The sequence below is a fragment of the Thermobia domestica genome, chromosome 4 (genome assembly GCF_964235325.1).
Source record: "Thermobia domestica chromosome 4, izTheDome1.hap1.1, whole genome shotgun sequence".
In the NCBI taxonomy this organism is placed as follows: Eukaryota; Metazoa; Arthropoda; class Insecta; order Zygentoma; family Lepismatidae; genus Thermobia; species Thermobia domestica.
In genome coordinates this window covers 38,426,461-38,439,948 of record NC_137457.1, presented here as the reverse complement: position 1 = coordinate 38,439,948, position 13,488 = coordinate 38,426,461, and the positions used below count along the sequence as shown (strand labels likewise).

The 13,488-nt window shown below is 32.9% G+C and overlaps 1 protein-coding gene across 2 annotated transcripts in view; it reads left to right on the top strand.

Moving 5' to 3' along the window:
* The window catches only part of LOC145683295 (brachyurin-like), a 787,572-nt gene that overhangs the window by 369,518 nt on the left and 404,566 nt on the right, over nt 1-13,488 (top strand). For both annotated transcript variants that reach the window (XM_081754655.1, XM_081754654.1), the window contains exon 5: nt 1,422-1,513. In XM_081754655.1, coding sequence (XP_081610781.1) covers nt 1,422-1,513 — 92 coding nt within the window. The remainder of the gene's footprint in view (nt 1-1,421; nt 1,514-13,488) is intronic.

Here is a 13,488-nt window from a genome sequence, read left to right as displayed (position 1 = left end):
AGAAAGCCGTAAAATATCGGGACTAAATAGACTCAATAGAACATATGAACTGTTTATAAAATATTGCATTATTAGTGTTTCTTTGATTGGAAATATAACACTTTACACTTTCACAATTTGTTTTCAAACAAAGCGTTATATAGCGAAATTTCTTACAATCTATACTAGTAATGAAAATTTATAGTATATTAATGGAAGGATGAAATGTATAATACACTCTATACATTATGATTTATTACCTTGAAACACACTGGTAAACTTTAAAAAAATGATATTATGGTAAAACACTAATTTTGGAATGAGAACTTTTCTCACACATTCTTCAATATCTCCATATTAATAATATTAACAGTGTTTGCAACCAAACATATCTATTTTCTTCAATGCCACTACCTCAGGTTATAAGATAGTTCAAGTCGGCGTGTTTAGGGAAAACGTATAGTACTACAATAGTACCCTTCAAAAGAAAAGGTGTTAATATTATACAGGTATTGTGTTCAATATTTTAGTATGTTTTCAATAAACATAAAGCCTGAGTGATTTATTAATTTATAATGTTTACCTATTCCGGAGGTTTGAGAACGACACTCAAAGGTTGACTGAGTATGTTCTTCAAAATGATCTATTTTGTGAAATCATTTTCAAAATAAATGCCTTTCCAAGCTGTTATAACCTTATGCGAATTGCTTTACTTACTTCAAATAACAGGCTATCACAGATTTGTAATTTAAACATTCTTTCTAATTTAAACCAATTTAATCATGTCTTGGTATAGTTTGTTATATCAAATTGTTCCAAACTGTATAAAGATAATTCCGATATTTGTAAACTATGGTGCATTAAATAAAATGCTACCAGTGATGATTGTAGTTCGAAATAAATCTTTTTCAGCAAATTAAATTTTCAACCCTTTATGATTTTTTTTCCTATTACACGAAGATGCTACCATAGTATTCAAAAGAAACTTACTCTCGACACGAATTAACCAGTCCGTATTGCTTGCGTTTTTCCTACTATAAAGATCTTCAAATTAGATCTATATCGATGTTTGTGCTGTTCTAGAATTTTGAGTGTGTAATGCTTAATAAGAAGAAGTGTTACAGTATGTATTCTTTTACCATGTAAAATTCAAATATCTAATAGTTTTGCGTAGTATTATTTAAAAAACCTACTGTAGCTTTACATTTTGTTGGCAACAGTGTTCGCAAAGTGATATCTGAGAGCATGCCGAATCATTTTTCTTGATTGGTGTTTCGAAATTAAAAACTGCTTTAAATCTTATATGGTTGTTTCAAGAAAATCGGTATATATATATATATATATATATATATATATATATATATATATATATATATATATATATATATATATATATATATACATATTTAAGTGAGATATATTGTTGGCAATTTTTGTTTCAGATTGTGGCTGGTGATCACAATTTAGAAGAATCAGAGGGAACAGAACAATATTTATATTCATCAGAGATATTTTTTCATCCAAGTTATGTTGCGTAAGTACAAACCCACACGCAAACACACACAACCACATACGAACATATAAATATGATTTGCCCTTTATTCTGACACGCCCTTGTAATTTTGAATATAATAGACACGGAAGCTCGAAATGTCATATCATCGGAGTATTGATATGTAGATATTGTTTAATTCAAAGTGCGACACACAAAAAACATCAGTGTTGTCTACCCGTCATTAAGCTCTATTTCAAAATGAAATATGGCAACCTGCCAATAAAACTGAGACTACAGTATGTCACAATTCTCGGTATCGCGGTCAGAATGCTTCATGAATCTTTTAGCTACAATAGTTAAAATGGAAACTAAATGTTACCTCGAGTGATTTAACTACAACTGATAGGACAAATCCTATAATACATATATTACTAAAACAAGCAAATTACAACCCTGTATCATTTACGCCAGCACACAATCTTAATACCTAATTTGAGTGAAGGTGGATCATTAGAGTTATAGATTTTATTTTAAGAAATTCGAAACAAATTCTCAATTAAAATATTTAATGCAATTCAGATTTCCTTCAAAATAATTATATGAAATAACTAAGTTCCAAATATCTTTCATCAAATCGTTAATAGATCATAAATTTTGAAGGTGGTGTTTTAAATTTAATAGAGAAACATTTATTCAAACTATTTCAGTAAATTTTGCAAGGCAGATATCATTATTTCAGATATCATTATCAGATATAATTACAGTAATATGGATCAATCACGAAGGGCAACACTGTCAAAACTGTCAAAATTATCAAAATTTAAATATTAAATTTAAAATTTTATAATTCATAAATAGGAAAAGCAACAAAATCGTCAATTAATGTTGCTCACTAAAAAAAAAACAGGTATCACGACTTTTTAAAGCAGCCTCGTATATTTATTAACCATTTACTTCCTGAAATATTTATCTCGTTATTTCTGAATTTAAGTATATGCGCCGTGATAGTGCTACTAAGATACGATTCAACTATTTACTACCCATACCACTGGTATTTGTACTTCAAAATTACCATCACTTAACAGAAAACAATAGTTCAGAAAAGCAGAGGTAGTTACCATTCTCAGCTTCAGATCCTCTTGGGTCCTAGTGACTGTTCCGTTAAAATGCAGTGAAACCTGTCTATGGATTTCCGTTCCATTGAAAAGTGGCCAACTTAGACAAGTGGCCAACTTACAGAAAATTAGTGTGATTGGTGTATTGTTAGAACAAGATTTCTACTATTATTTAATTGCAAAATTTTAATAAGCAATACCACGACAGCTACTTTTAAATTATGTACATTGAGTAATCATAACAATATACAGTACTAGAAAAATGTACTACAATATATTTAATATATGTACTGTTTTCTTTCTGAAAATTTATCTGGTGTACTGAATTATTTGGATGGAAAACACAATCACACAAAGAACCATAAAATCGAAACATATGTACACAGTTTATTGAAGTTGGCATTTAGTACACTGAGTTATTCAAATTGAAAACAAGAAAAGCAAAATCATAATTCAATAGTTTATATGCGGTTTATACGATTTTTTTCGGCAGTGACAAATATTTTCTGCAGATGCCTTTCGAAAAGTAGCAAATGATTTGTTAATAACAAATTTATTCATGGTGTTCATTCTAGGCGTAGGTATGGCTTTATTCTCTTTTTCACATATGAACATTCTAATTCTGTAGTAACTACCTCTTCTTAATGAGCTTCAAGTGTTTCTCTTGAGGCGAAAGACGTTTTGAGAAAATCTTAAGGGAATTCAGATTTCGAAACCTCCGCTACTTTTCGACAAGCAGTCACGTGGCAATAAAAGACAATTGAGATTGTTTAGATTTAACCTTGGGAACTTTTAAGCTCCGCACTGAAGAAAAGAGTCGATTTAGCTAATGGTTTTACCAAAACAGTCAGGGTAAACAAATACGTACAACCGTTTCCTGAATCCCTGTATGTGCTTTTTCTTATTAGCATCTTCTTTCACCACCTGTATGTCAGGGTAGTGTTCTGGCCATTGACCTCCAAGCACAAATAGCAGGAATCAATGCTTGTCTGTCTCCAGTAACAAATAGAATATTTGGCTCTCATGTGGTAATAAGAAAAAGAATTAAGAAAAATAAAACGTATTCACGTGGCCAAGATACGCAGGTAAATTTATCATTATCAACATAGGATGAACATTGCTTCAAAGTGGCCAACTTCCAAGATAGACAGGTGGCCAACTTACAGAGTAATAAATAACGGAAGTATTATGGAAATATGAAGGTTCAAGACGAATAAGTCCAAGATAATCAGGTGGCCAACTTAGAGAGATAGCCAATTTGACAGGTTTTACTGTACAATACAGTGCCGTTCAGTGCACGCGACAAATTTCAATCAATTCAAAATTTAAAAATAAATTAATCCGGATGGACTGTATGTTCTGTTTCAATCAAATTTTTTATCCATCCATTTTATTTCAAATTATGATTCAAGGTCTATCCGAGATATCCAAGAAAACTAAAATAACAGTTACATTTAACAGCACTTAATTAGATAATTAGGTAACTAATGATGTTTTTCTTAATTAAGAGCACGTAACATTATTAAACCATTCCCACAGCACGGAATAATCATTTATAATTTACCTTAATTCCTTAGAAACTGTTAAACCTTTAAGAAAGGAAACCCAAATTAATTAAATCCGATCTTAATTAGGGTTAAAAGCAATTGACTTTTTTTTACTAAATTTAGTCCTTCATAACTATCACCACGTCCTTAAACACGATTTGGTTTTTAAATTTACCGATTTCAAAGTGGACAAAAATTAATATTAATTAGGAATTTAAATTACCGTTAATTAAGAAAACGACGATGAACGATGAACAACAGAAGTTCAGGAAATCCTTCTCATATTAGTTACAACGTGCGTATGCAATTTGCGGGTGGAATGTTAACTCTTGATTTTACTTTTCTCTTCCCCTTTTACAGTTCCCCAGTTAAATTTCTTGCTAGACCTCTTGCACAAAGAAAGCAAGGGAAGCACTAGACATACTGACGCATTACAGGTTTCCCGTCTCTTACATAACCACATTTGCAAAGTTACATATTTTTCAGAGTATATAAGGTTTCCATACTGAAGTCTCGAAAAGATGTAGACCTGGATTAAAAAAAGAAGTAGACCTTTTAAATTTCGTATCATTCACTTGACAAATATTTTTCTATGTCACCAACTTCATGACACTTGACGAAAGGATAATAAAAGTATCACTGACACTTTTTAAACTGACTCAACGTTAAAGAATTTAATTAAACCCATAAACTAAATTAAGCCTTTTAAAACTGTGTTATTTAGCACGAAGTTTAGAAACACAATTATAATTAAGGCACTCTTTCACAATATAATATGAGTCACAATCACTTCGAACACTTAGACCAAATTTTTTACTTTTTTTTCTAAAAAGAACTTTCGGCGCGAAGTAATTTAAGTCATTCACTAGAGTCCAACCCGTATTGGCTCAATAAACTACGAAGTAGTTATGAGACGCAGCGGATCAAAATGGGATATATGAGAGTAACACTATCGCTATTGCGCAGGGCCTGATTCATTAGATAAGTCATTTAGGAAGACTGCCCTCAATTGAAGTAGTTGCGAACGTTAAAAGGGAGTTTGATTATCTGCCGCATTATAAGAGTTACTATAATAGCATATAGACATATATACATCATTTTAACGCTTTTTTAACGAACTTTACAACCAAACTAATCTCAAATCAGAATAACAAGGTACAACAAAATACTTCTTTAAAAACAATTTTTAACATTTTTTACTTCTTAGAAATGAAAAGAAAATTGTATTTCCATAAGAAATATATTTTTTTAAAAAATGTAACGATTTTGCAATCTTTTCAAACACAACCTCCATGTTAAATATAAAATTTTGAGAGAGAACGAAATTTGATACAAAAGATACAATTTTCGTATCAAATGTACGTTACTTTGGTATTATATATCTTTCTTTTAATAAGATTTCTGAAAAGTTCTTTCTTTTACATTTTTTATTACTTTACATATTCATTTATTACTTCTAATTTCATTTTAGATTTCTCGTCACTCTTCTGTAGAATTTCCATTCCACAGTTTGATTCAACATTCCACTCAGATGTACACCAATTCTCCAAATCTGGGTTTTAGAATAGCAAGCCAGATATAAGGTTTCCAAATTTCCGAACATTTGACAGAAATTTCCATTCGATACCATAAAGCATTTTACAGACGACGTTAACCATCTTCAGATGTCTAAAGAGAAAGCACAACATCAATACAAGAAAATACAAAAGGCAATTTAAAAATATAGACAGTAACGTTAATTCAAGTATGATGTGGCCCCCGTAAAGGTACACAAGTTTAATTTCAGAATGAGAACAAGGTCTTCGAATTTTCCCTTTCACATGTAGATTAATTTATTCAGATATAACATTTTATCTCTCAATTACACTTGAAACACTCTAACCCTAAGCTATTGCATGATTTAGAAATGAAATCTTAATGAACATGAAATAAAACGAACATGAAACGACTATGATCACATCTAAATTTTGTATGACTTAATATCCTACACTAAAGTGATTCTAAACCTAACTCAAATCTAAAAAAAATAACCTAGTATTACATTATTAATTGAAATTTAATTTCTTCTAAGTTCTATCCACATTTGTAGGATTCTCATTTTCATTTGTTGAGTTGATGTTTGCTCCATTTTTTCGTACAAAGTATTTCTTAAGATCACTTACATGAGCTCTTTAGTGTTGTTAGCATTTTTACATCTCTTTATGATACGGAATTATGAGTTAAGCATTTCACAATTTTAAATAGACCAATCCAATGATACGTTTAACTTCTGTTTATTTTGTCTTTAAGAGATGATTTTTAGTTATTTTTAACTAAGACAACATCATCTGCTATAAAATTTACATCCTTTTGTTAACCTTCAAAGAGTTTACGAAGTTTCTCCCAAGATTTTAGCATATTATTTATTGCATTTTTCCAAAGATCTTGACTATCTAAACCTTTTAGATTGTGGTACCTGTTTGTGCAATAAAGACACATACATACATATTAACAAATACTTAAGTACTTAAAGTAGTACATATTAACAAATATACACATTTTTATTGGAAAGAGCATACTTTACACTACTTCTCTACATAATCACCAAGCATTTGTCATACCGTGTGATGAGCTTTTGTATTCCAGCGTCATAGTCCTCCACCGCCAGCGTATTCAGATACGTTGTCACGCATCGTTTAAGTTCTTCATCGCTGTCAAATCTTTTTCAATCTTTAAGCTTCGTGAAGAAATGAAAATCCTAATGGGTTATACAGTGGATGGTCGAAGGTTTCCCACTTGAATTGCTGCAGAAGTTTTGTCTTTTCGCAGCTCCATGGGCCTGCCATTGTTATGAAGGAGAATGACACTTGCAGACAATAGACCTCGCCGACGATTTTGTACTGCCCGCTGTAATTTCTTTAATGTTTCACGATACGCATTAGTATTAATTGTGTGTCTACGGGCCATAAAATCAATGAGCAGTACACCTTTTCGACACCAGAAAATGGTTGCCATGAGTTTCCTGGTGGTCGGAAATGTCTTGATTTTTGGGTTTCCTTGGTGAATGAGCGTGATGCCACTCCATGAACTGTCGTTTACTCTCAGGTGATGCATAACAAACCCATGTTTCGTCCCCTGAAATGATGCGAATCAGGAAAGAGTCTGCTTCATGGGAATAACGTCCAAGAAACGTCAGTGCTGCAGCCATACGCTTGGCTTTGTGCTCATCTGTGAGCACGCGAGGGACCCACCTTGCACAGATGTTCAAATAATGCAGATGGTCTCTGACAATTTCATGAAAAATGTTCGTGATATATTAGGAAAATGTTCACAGAGTTCATCAATTGTCAGGCGGCGATCATTCCTCACGCATTCGTCTACTGACTTCAGCAGTTCGCCTGTAATGGCAGATGGTCTCCCTGAACGGTCCTCGTCTTCTGTACTCCCCTCAGTACGAAGTTGCGACACCAGCGCTCAACAGACGATTCGCCCATCACATTGTCTCTATACACCTCATTTAATTGGCGATGGATTTCACAAGGTCGAACGATGCGTGCATTAAGAAATTTAATCACGGCCCTCACTTCACAACTGGCGGGATTCTCAATTCGTTTAATCATTATAAACAAGCACAGACACAACCCAGGCACTGCTAGCGTCACGCAGCAGGCACAGAGCAGGCAGTCAAGCCACTGACGCGGTCTGACCTTGACCAGCGGCTCCCCGAGTCGTCAGCGCTTCATGTGGCGCAAACGGGTACCACTTTCCGAATGGCCCTTGTACATGACATCTTAAATTCCTACATTAAACTACTTTTAAACCTAACTTAAATCTGAATATTCTTAACCTAATCCTACATAACTAATTAAAGTTTAAACTCTTCTAGTTCAACTCTACATGTGTAGGATTCTCATTTTCACTTGTTCAGTTGATCTTTGCTCCATTTCTTCTTACAAAGTATGTCTTAAAATCACTTACATGAGCTCTCTTAGTATTGTTACCAAATTTTACATTTTCTAATAATACGGAATTATAAGTTAAGAATATCACAATTTTAAATGGACCAAAGCAATGATACATTAAACTTTTGGTTACATTATCTTTAAGAGATAATTTCTCGTGATTTTTAACTAAGACAAGATTATCTACTACCAAATGTATATCCTTAGTTTACCGTCAAAGAGTTCTCGACGTTTCTCCTAAGATTATCCATTGCATAATCCAAAGATCTTGACTATTCAGACAATTTAGATCAGCATCCAAAATTTTCCATTTGATCTCTAACGGACTTATTAACTCTCTACTAAAATATAACTCTAAAGATACAGCTTTTAGTCCTTCGTGCTCACAAAATAGTGAAACTGGAGTTCACTAATAACCTTATTCCAATTGTTTTGTTTTTCAGCAACATATGATTTCAAAGAGTATTTTCGAGTTTTTGTGACCTTTCTCTAATGTTTGCCTCCGAATGGTAAGGGCTCAGATTTATATTCTTAATACCCAAACTATACACAAATCCCTGAAAAAATTCAGATGTAAATACTGAAGCATTATTGTTAGATATTGATTATACAAAACCATAACAGGAGAAAAAATCATACAAATTGTCACAAATTATCCTCTAAAATAGCTACCTTAGTTTTTCAAGCATACAATATCTTGAACATTTATCCACTGCTAAAAGAAGATAAGTATACCCTTCAGGCCAAGATAAAGGCCCTTCAGTAGGGGAATCTTTTTCAGAACAATTTTATGGGTTCTTTTGAACCTAGCATTGAATTAGTCAGAATTTCAGAGCCAACTGGTCCCAAAATTTTTCTCCGTAAATTTATTTTTAATATTTACATTATGTATTCAGAGCCATATTATTGGGATATTGAAATATTTTCTTTATACGTGTAGATTCTGGTTAGTGATTCGTATTCATATTATGTGTAGCCTTATGTAATTGATGTTATTATGGTGTAGTAGTTGTATAGTTGTGTGAGTGAGTGGATTATTGAGAGGGTTTAGTGTTATATTTATGCAATTAATTATTTGGTTTCATACATTGTGGACAGAATGTATGGACAGGTTTCATACATTTTGCAGTAGTTGAATAGTTGTGTGAGTGAGTGGATTATTGAGGACGGTTTAGTGTTATATTTATGTAATTAATTATTTGTTTTTTTACATTTTGGACACAAACCTTAACAACAAAAATTAAATTATTCTTGCTTCAGTACGAAATTCGGTGTTCAGATAATTCACTTTCATCAGTACAAAGTTAGATTATGCATTCGCATCGCCCTATAGTAGGGAAAGAGCGTCTGTGCAAGCGTTAGTCAATTGTTGTCGTGGCGTTAAGGAGGCAGGTATTGCCAAAGTGAGGATATTTTGTTATATTTAGAAACAAATGATAACAATTAGAGTAATTCTAAAATTTCAGGTTAGTAGGTTGTATTTAGACGAATCGGTATTGGCAATTTTTACCTTTTCCGGTTCGAAATAATTATATAATCGTAAAATTTCAACTTCGCGTTAGAACTTTCTGGACTTTAACACAACATCCTGGCCTCCGTACTTTAGAAACTTTCCAGCATAAAAACTATTTCAGTCAGTTTATAAACAGACATTCTCTCGTCTTGTTTTATCTACCCACCTGTTAAGAATAATTAGGATTGAAGCCTAGTAAAATATGTGTATAAAATTACTGAACGAAATAGTAAACATTTCGTATTACAAAAAATTTACGTAATGTAAACACGAATTCGGTATGTTACGGATACAAGTGTTTGGGTTCATTGGAGTTTAATTTGTGCTAGGCATTGGTCAATTACATTTTCTCTAATATGTTGACTTGAGTAGAGGATTTATTAAAGAGTACTGTGAGTGTAGGTTAGAAGTAGTTAATATATTGAATGATAGTGGTATAAATGACTATATTAATGATTGGATGTGCTTTAATAATGAGTCGTCGCGATAATAATTAAATACAATTTTAAAATGAGTCATTGTTGTTTATGTAAGTGGTCTCCCCAAAGTATACTTGTGCCAAGAGATTTTCGACACTAGAGATATACTTCTGCTATATGACCTTCTATTAAATATTTATCGTTAGATAGAAAACACTTGACCACTGGCTCGCACATTGTAATCTCACATGAAACAAGTGTTGTGTTAACTTAGGCTATTGAGGTTGCCTTTTACTAATTAATTCATAATATTTGTTGACCTGAGTTCTATTTATGAATGACACTTGGTCTAAGAAATCGAAGCGTGACTAGATAGAAACATCTGTGTTTAAAGTCCGGATAAAATGATTTTCTCAGCGAAATTAATTTCAAATACCGATAAATTTTCAATAGCTTCTATTTACCTACGGATTAAAGTAGATAATTCTTGATAGTAATACGACCGAAGTATGTTCAATTAATCTTGAAAACTTGAATTAATGTGACTTAGTCCCCTAGGATTTTTTAAAATTTATTTTATTTCTTTCTCAGTCGTTTGTCGAATTAAAAATGTATTAAGGTTCGCAAGTAAAGAATGGGACAAGAGTGAATAATATTGTAAAGAAATCCTTTTTAGTACAATATCTAATTCCGTACCAGAGTGTCATTCTCCCCTCCCTCTTATATCTTCAATTTCCTTAATTTAGTATTAGATAGGATGGACATTTACACGACACTTCCAGGTTGGCGGCCTTGTGTACTGGTAGCCACTAACAAAAATTTCGCAAACAACTTGTAGGTACAATTCATTCACATATATATTTTCTGCGCTTAATATCAAAAAACGCTAATACTTAAAAATAAAAATAATAAATCCATCCACATGCTCACACACATACACACAGGACAATGTTTTAGTTAAAGGAATTATTGTGACTAAAGTTTTTGAGTGCATTTATTTTGAAGAACATAGAGCAAAAAAGGAAACACTTATTCAATGGTAAATAAAGTCGAGGAGTGGACCAAAATCATTGGAATGGGACATTACAAAATTTTGAAACAAAATAACGTAGAATAAAAATACTATATATATAAAACAATAAAAGGAGAAAAATGTAAATTTCCTTGCAATGGCTTCTTCTCTCATATTATCATTAACTTCACTTGTTATAGCGCTCTTCACTGCACCATGTTAGGTGTCATTGCACTAAAGTGCACGTCTCTTAATAAATCCAGTCCTTGCATAGAAGTTCACATTAATCGACTCCTTGTACTACAAGAGTTGCGAGTATTAATTAAAAGGACAACTTACATTCATGTGGTGCCTCTATTGTACCTTTCCAAAACTTTTCTGGTTGATATTTTTATACCTTATCCAGTTTTCCAGTACTTTGTACAAGTCGGTTTAATTTTCCCTAAAGTTAAATCAAACCGCTACAAATTGAAATATACTAGGAAGTTTATTAGTTATCATAACGATATAATCGTTCACTGGAATTCCAGGGACATCGGAGGGAAGTAAGTTTCAAATAATTAATAGAAAAATCTAAATTGGTTATATCAAGTGGAAAGGTTATGATTAATATTTTTTAATTCATATGTTTAGTCTCCAACCTTTTTATCTTAATTTCCGTCACACTGTGACCCAAAGATGGTCATCCTCCCTCATTTTGCCCTCATGCGGGCCGCCCTCACCCTCGTTTTAGTAGTTGAGGGTTGAGCGTTGGAGGGTGAGGGCGATAAAGTAATTGAGGGTGAGTGTGACGGAGGGTGAGGGGAGGGCGTCAATGGAGGGTGAGTGTGAGGGCGTCAATGGAGGGTAAGTGTGAGGGAGGGTGAGTGTGAGGGCGTCAATGTAGGGTGAGTGTGAGGGAGGGTGAGGGTGTCAGTTGAGGGTGAATGTGAGGGTGGTGACGGTGAGGGCGTCAATTGAGGGTGAAGGTAAGGGTTTATAAAATTAATTATCTTGCAATTCTTCATTACTGGAAAATATGTTAGAAAATGTAATGTAGAATTAATCGTCGTTCACAGAAAATCGTCATATCAGTATTCCATCAGTTTCATACGCGTTTCATGCGCAAAGACGTTTCTCATAGCTTTATTACTTTTCTATATTTATATATTTTCACTTTATTGAAGTAATAATTACGAAATATATAAAAAATCTACTGCAAGTTTTTGGGTACCAAAAATTTCAAATTTTAACGAAAGTAACCCATTAAAATACTAGAAGTTCTCAGGAAATGTTTTTTCATATATTCGTTCACAAGAGAAACTAATAAATATTCATATATTCATTCATTCTGAAATTGTAACTAAGAAAAAAGCTTTATTTCTTCTTCTAAGAAAGATAAAAATATATATAAGAAAAGTACAAAGCTGGAAGCCGCAATAAATATCTTTATATTTAATTATCAAATAGAAAGATATTCCTGCTTTTGGCTATATACGTAATTTTAGACTTCCAAACTACGCTATGCATATGAAAGGGAAGTCTTATAGAACTGCTGTGTCCGTCTGTGTGTCTGTCTGTCAACAGGTATCACATCAAAATCGGTAAGAGCTATTGACAAGCGGTTTTCAGGAATCACTCCAGCATCCCAATAATACGTTGCATCTCCTTCAACAACCTCTTACTTAACAGGTACCCTCAAATCAGCTTGGCAGTCAATCTGTTAAGCCTGAATTGGTAGAAATCGGAAATTTCCGGATTATAGCTAAAGACCACGAGTAAAAAACGGTAATAACGATCGGCAAACGGTTTTCGGAAATAGGTAGATATGAAAGGAACCACCCTAACAACTGCATTTCTACTAAAACTGGAAGTGGTAGCATCCACTACTACTTCAGATTTCAAAGTTTATTTTCGTAAACATAAAAGGGTAAGAGCTATCGACAAACGGTTTTCGGGAATCAATTCTGCATTGCCAGAATAGGTTCCATTTCTTTCAACAATATTACTTAAACAGGAAGTGGGAGAAGTCGACCATATCTGGTTTCATCAAACATATTCATAACTCATAAACGAATATAAAACATAGCTAGCGATAAAGAGTTTTCAGAAATCGATTTAAGGTTTTAAGAGGACAAACCACCTGTACTCCTGTATTTCCACTAAAATCGGAAGTGGTATAAATTCACTGGTACTTCTGGTTTCAATATTGGTTTTCCTAGACCTAAAACAGTAAGTGCTATCGACAAGCGGTTTTCGGGAATCGATTCAGCATTACAAGAATAGGTTCCAACTCTTTCACCAATCTTCGAATTAAACCAGAAGCTATGTTGAATCACTAATGGTTTCAACAATATTGGTCATAACTCAAAAACGGTAAGAGCTATTGACAAACGGTTTTCGGGAAACGATTCGTCGTTCCAACAACATGTCCCATCTCCTTCGAGAACCTAATATTTAAACCATAAGTGGTAGAAATCAACTACTT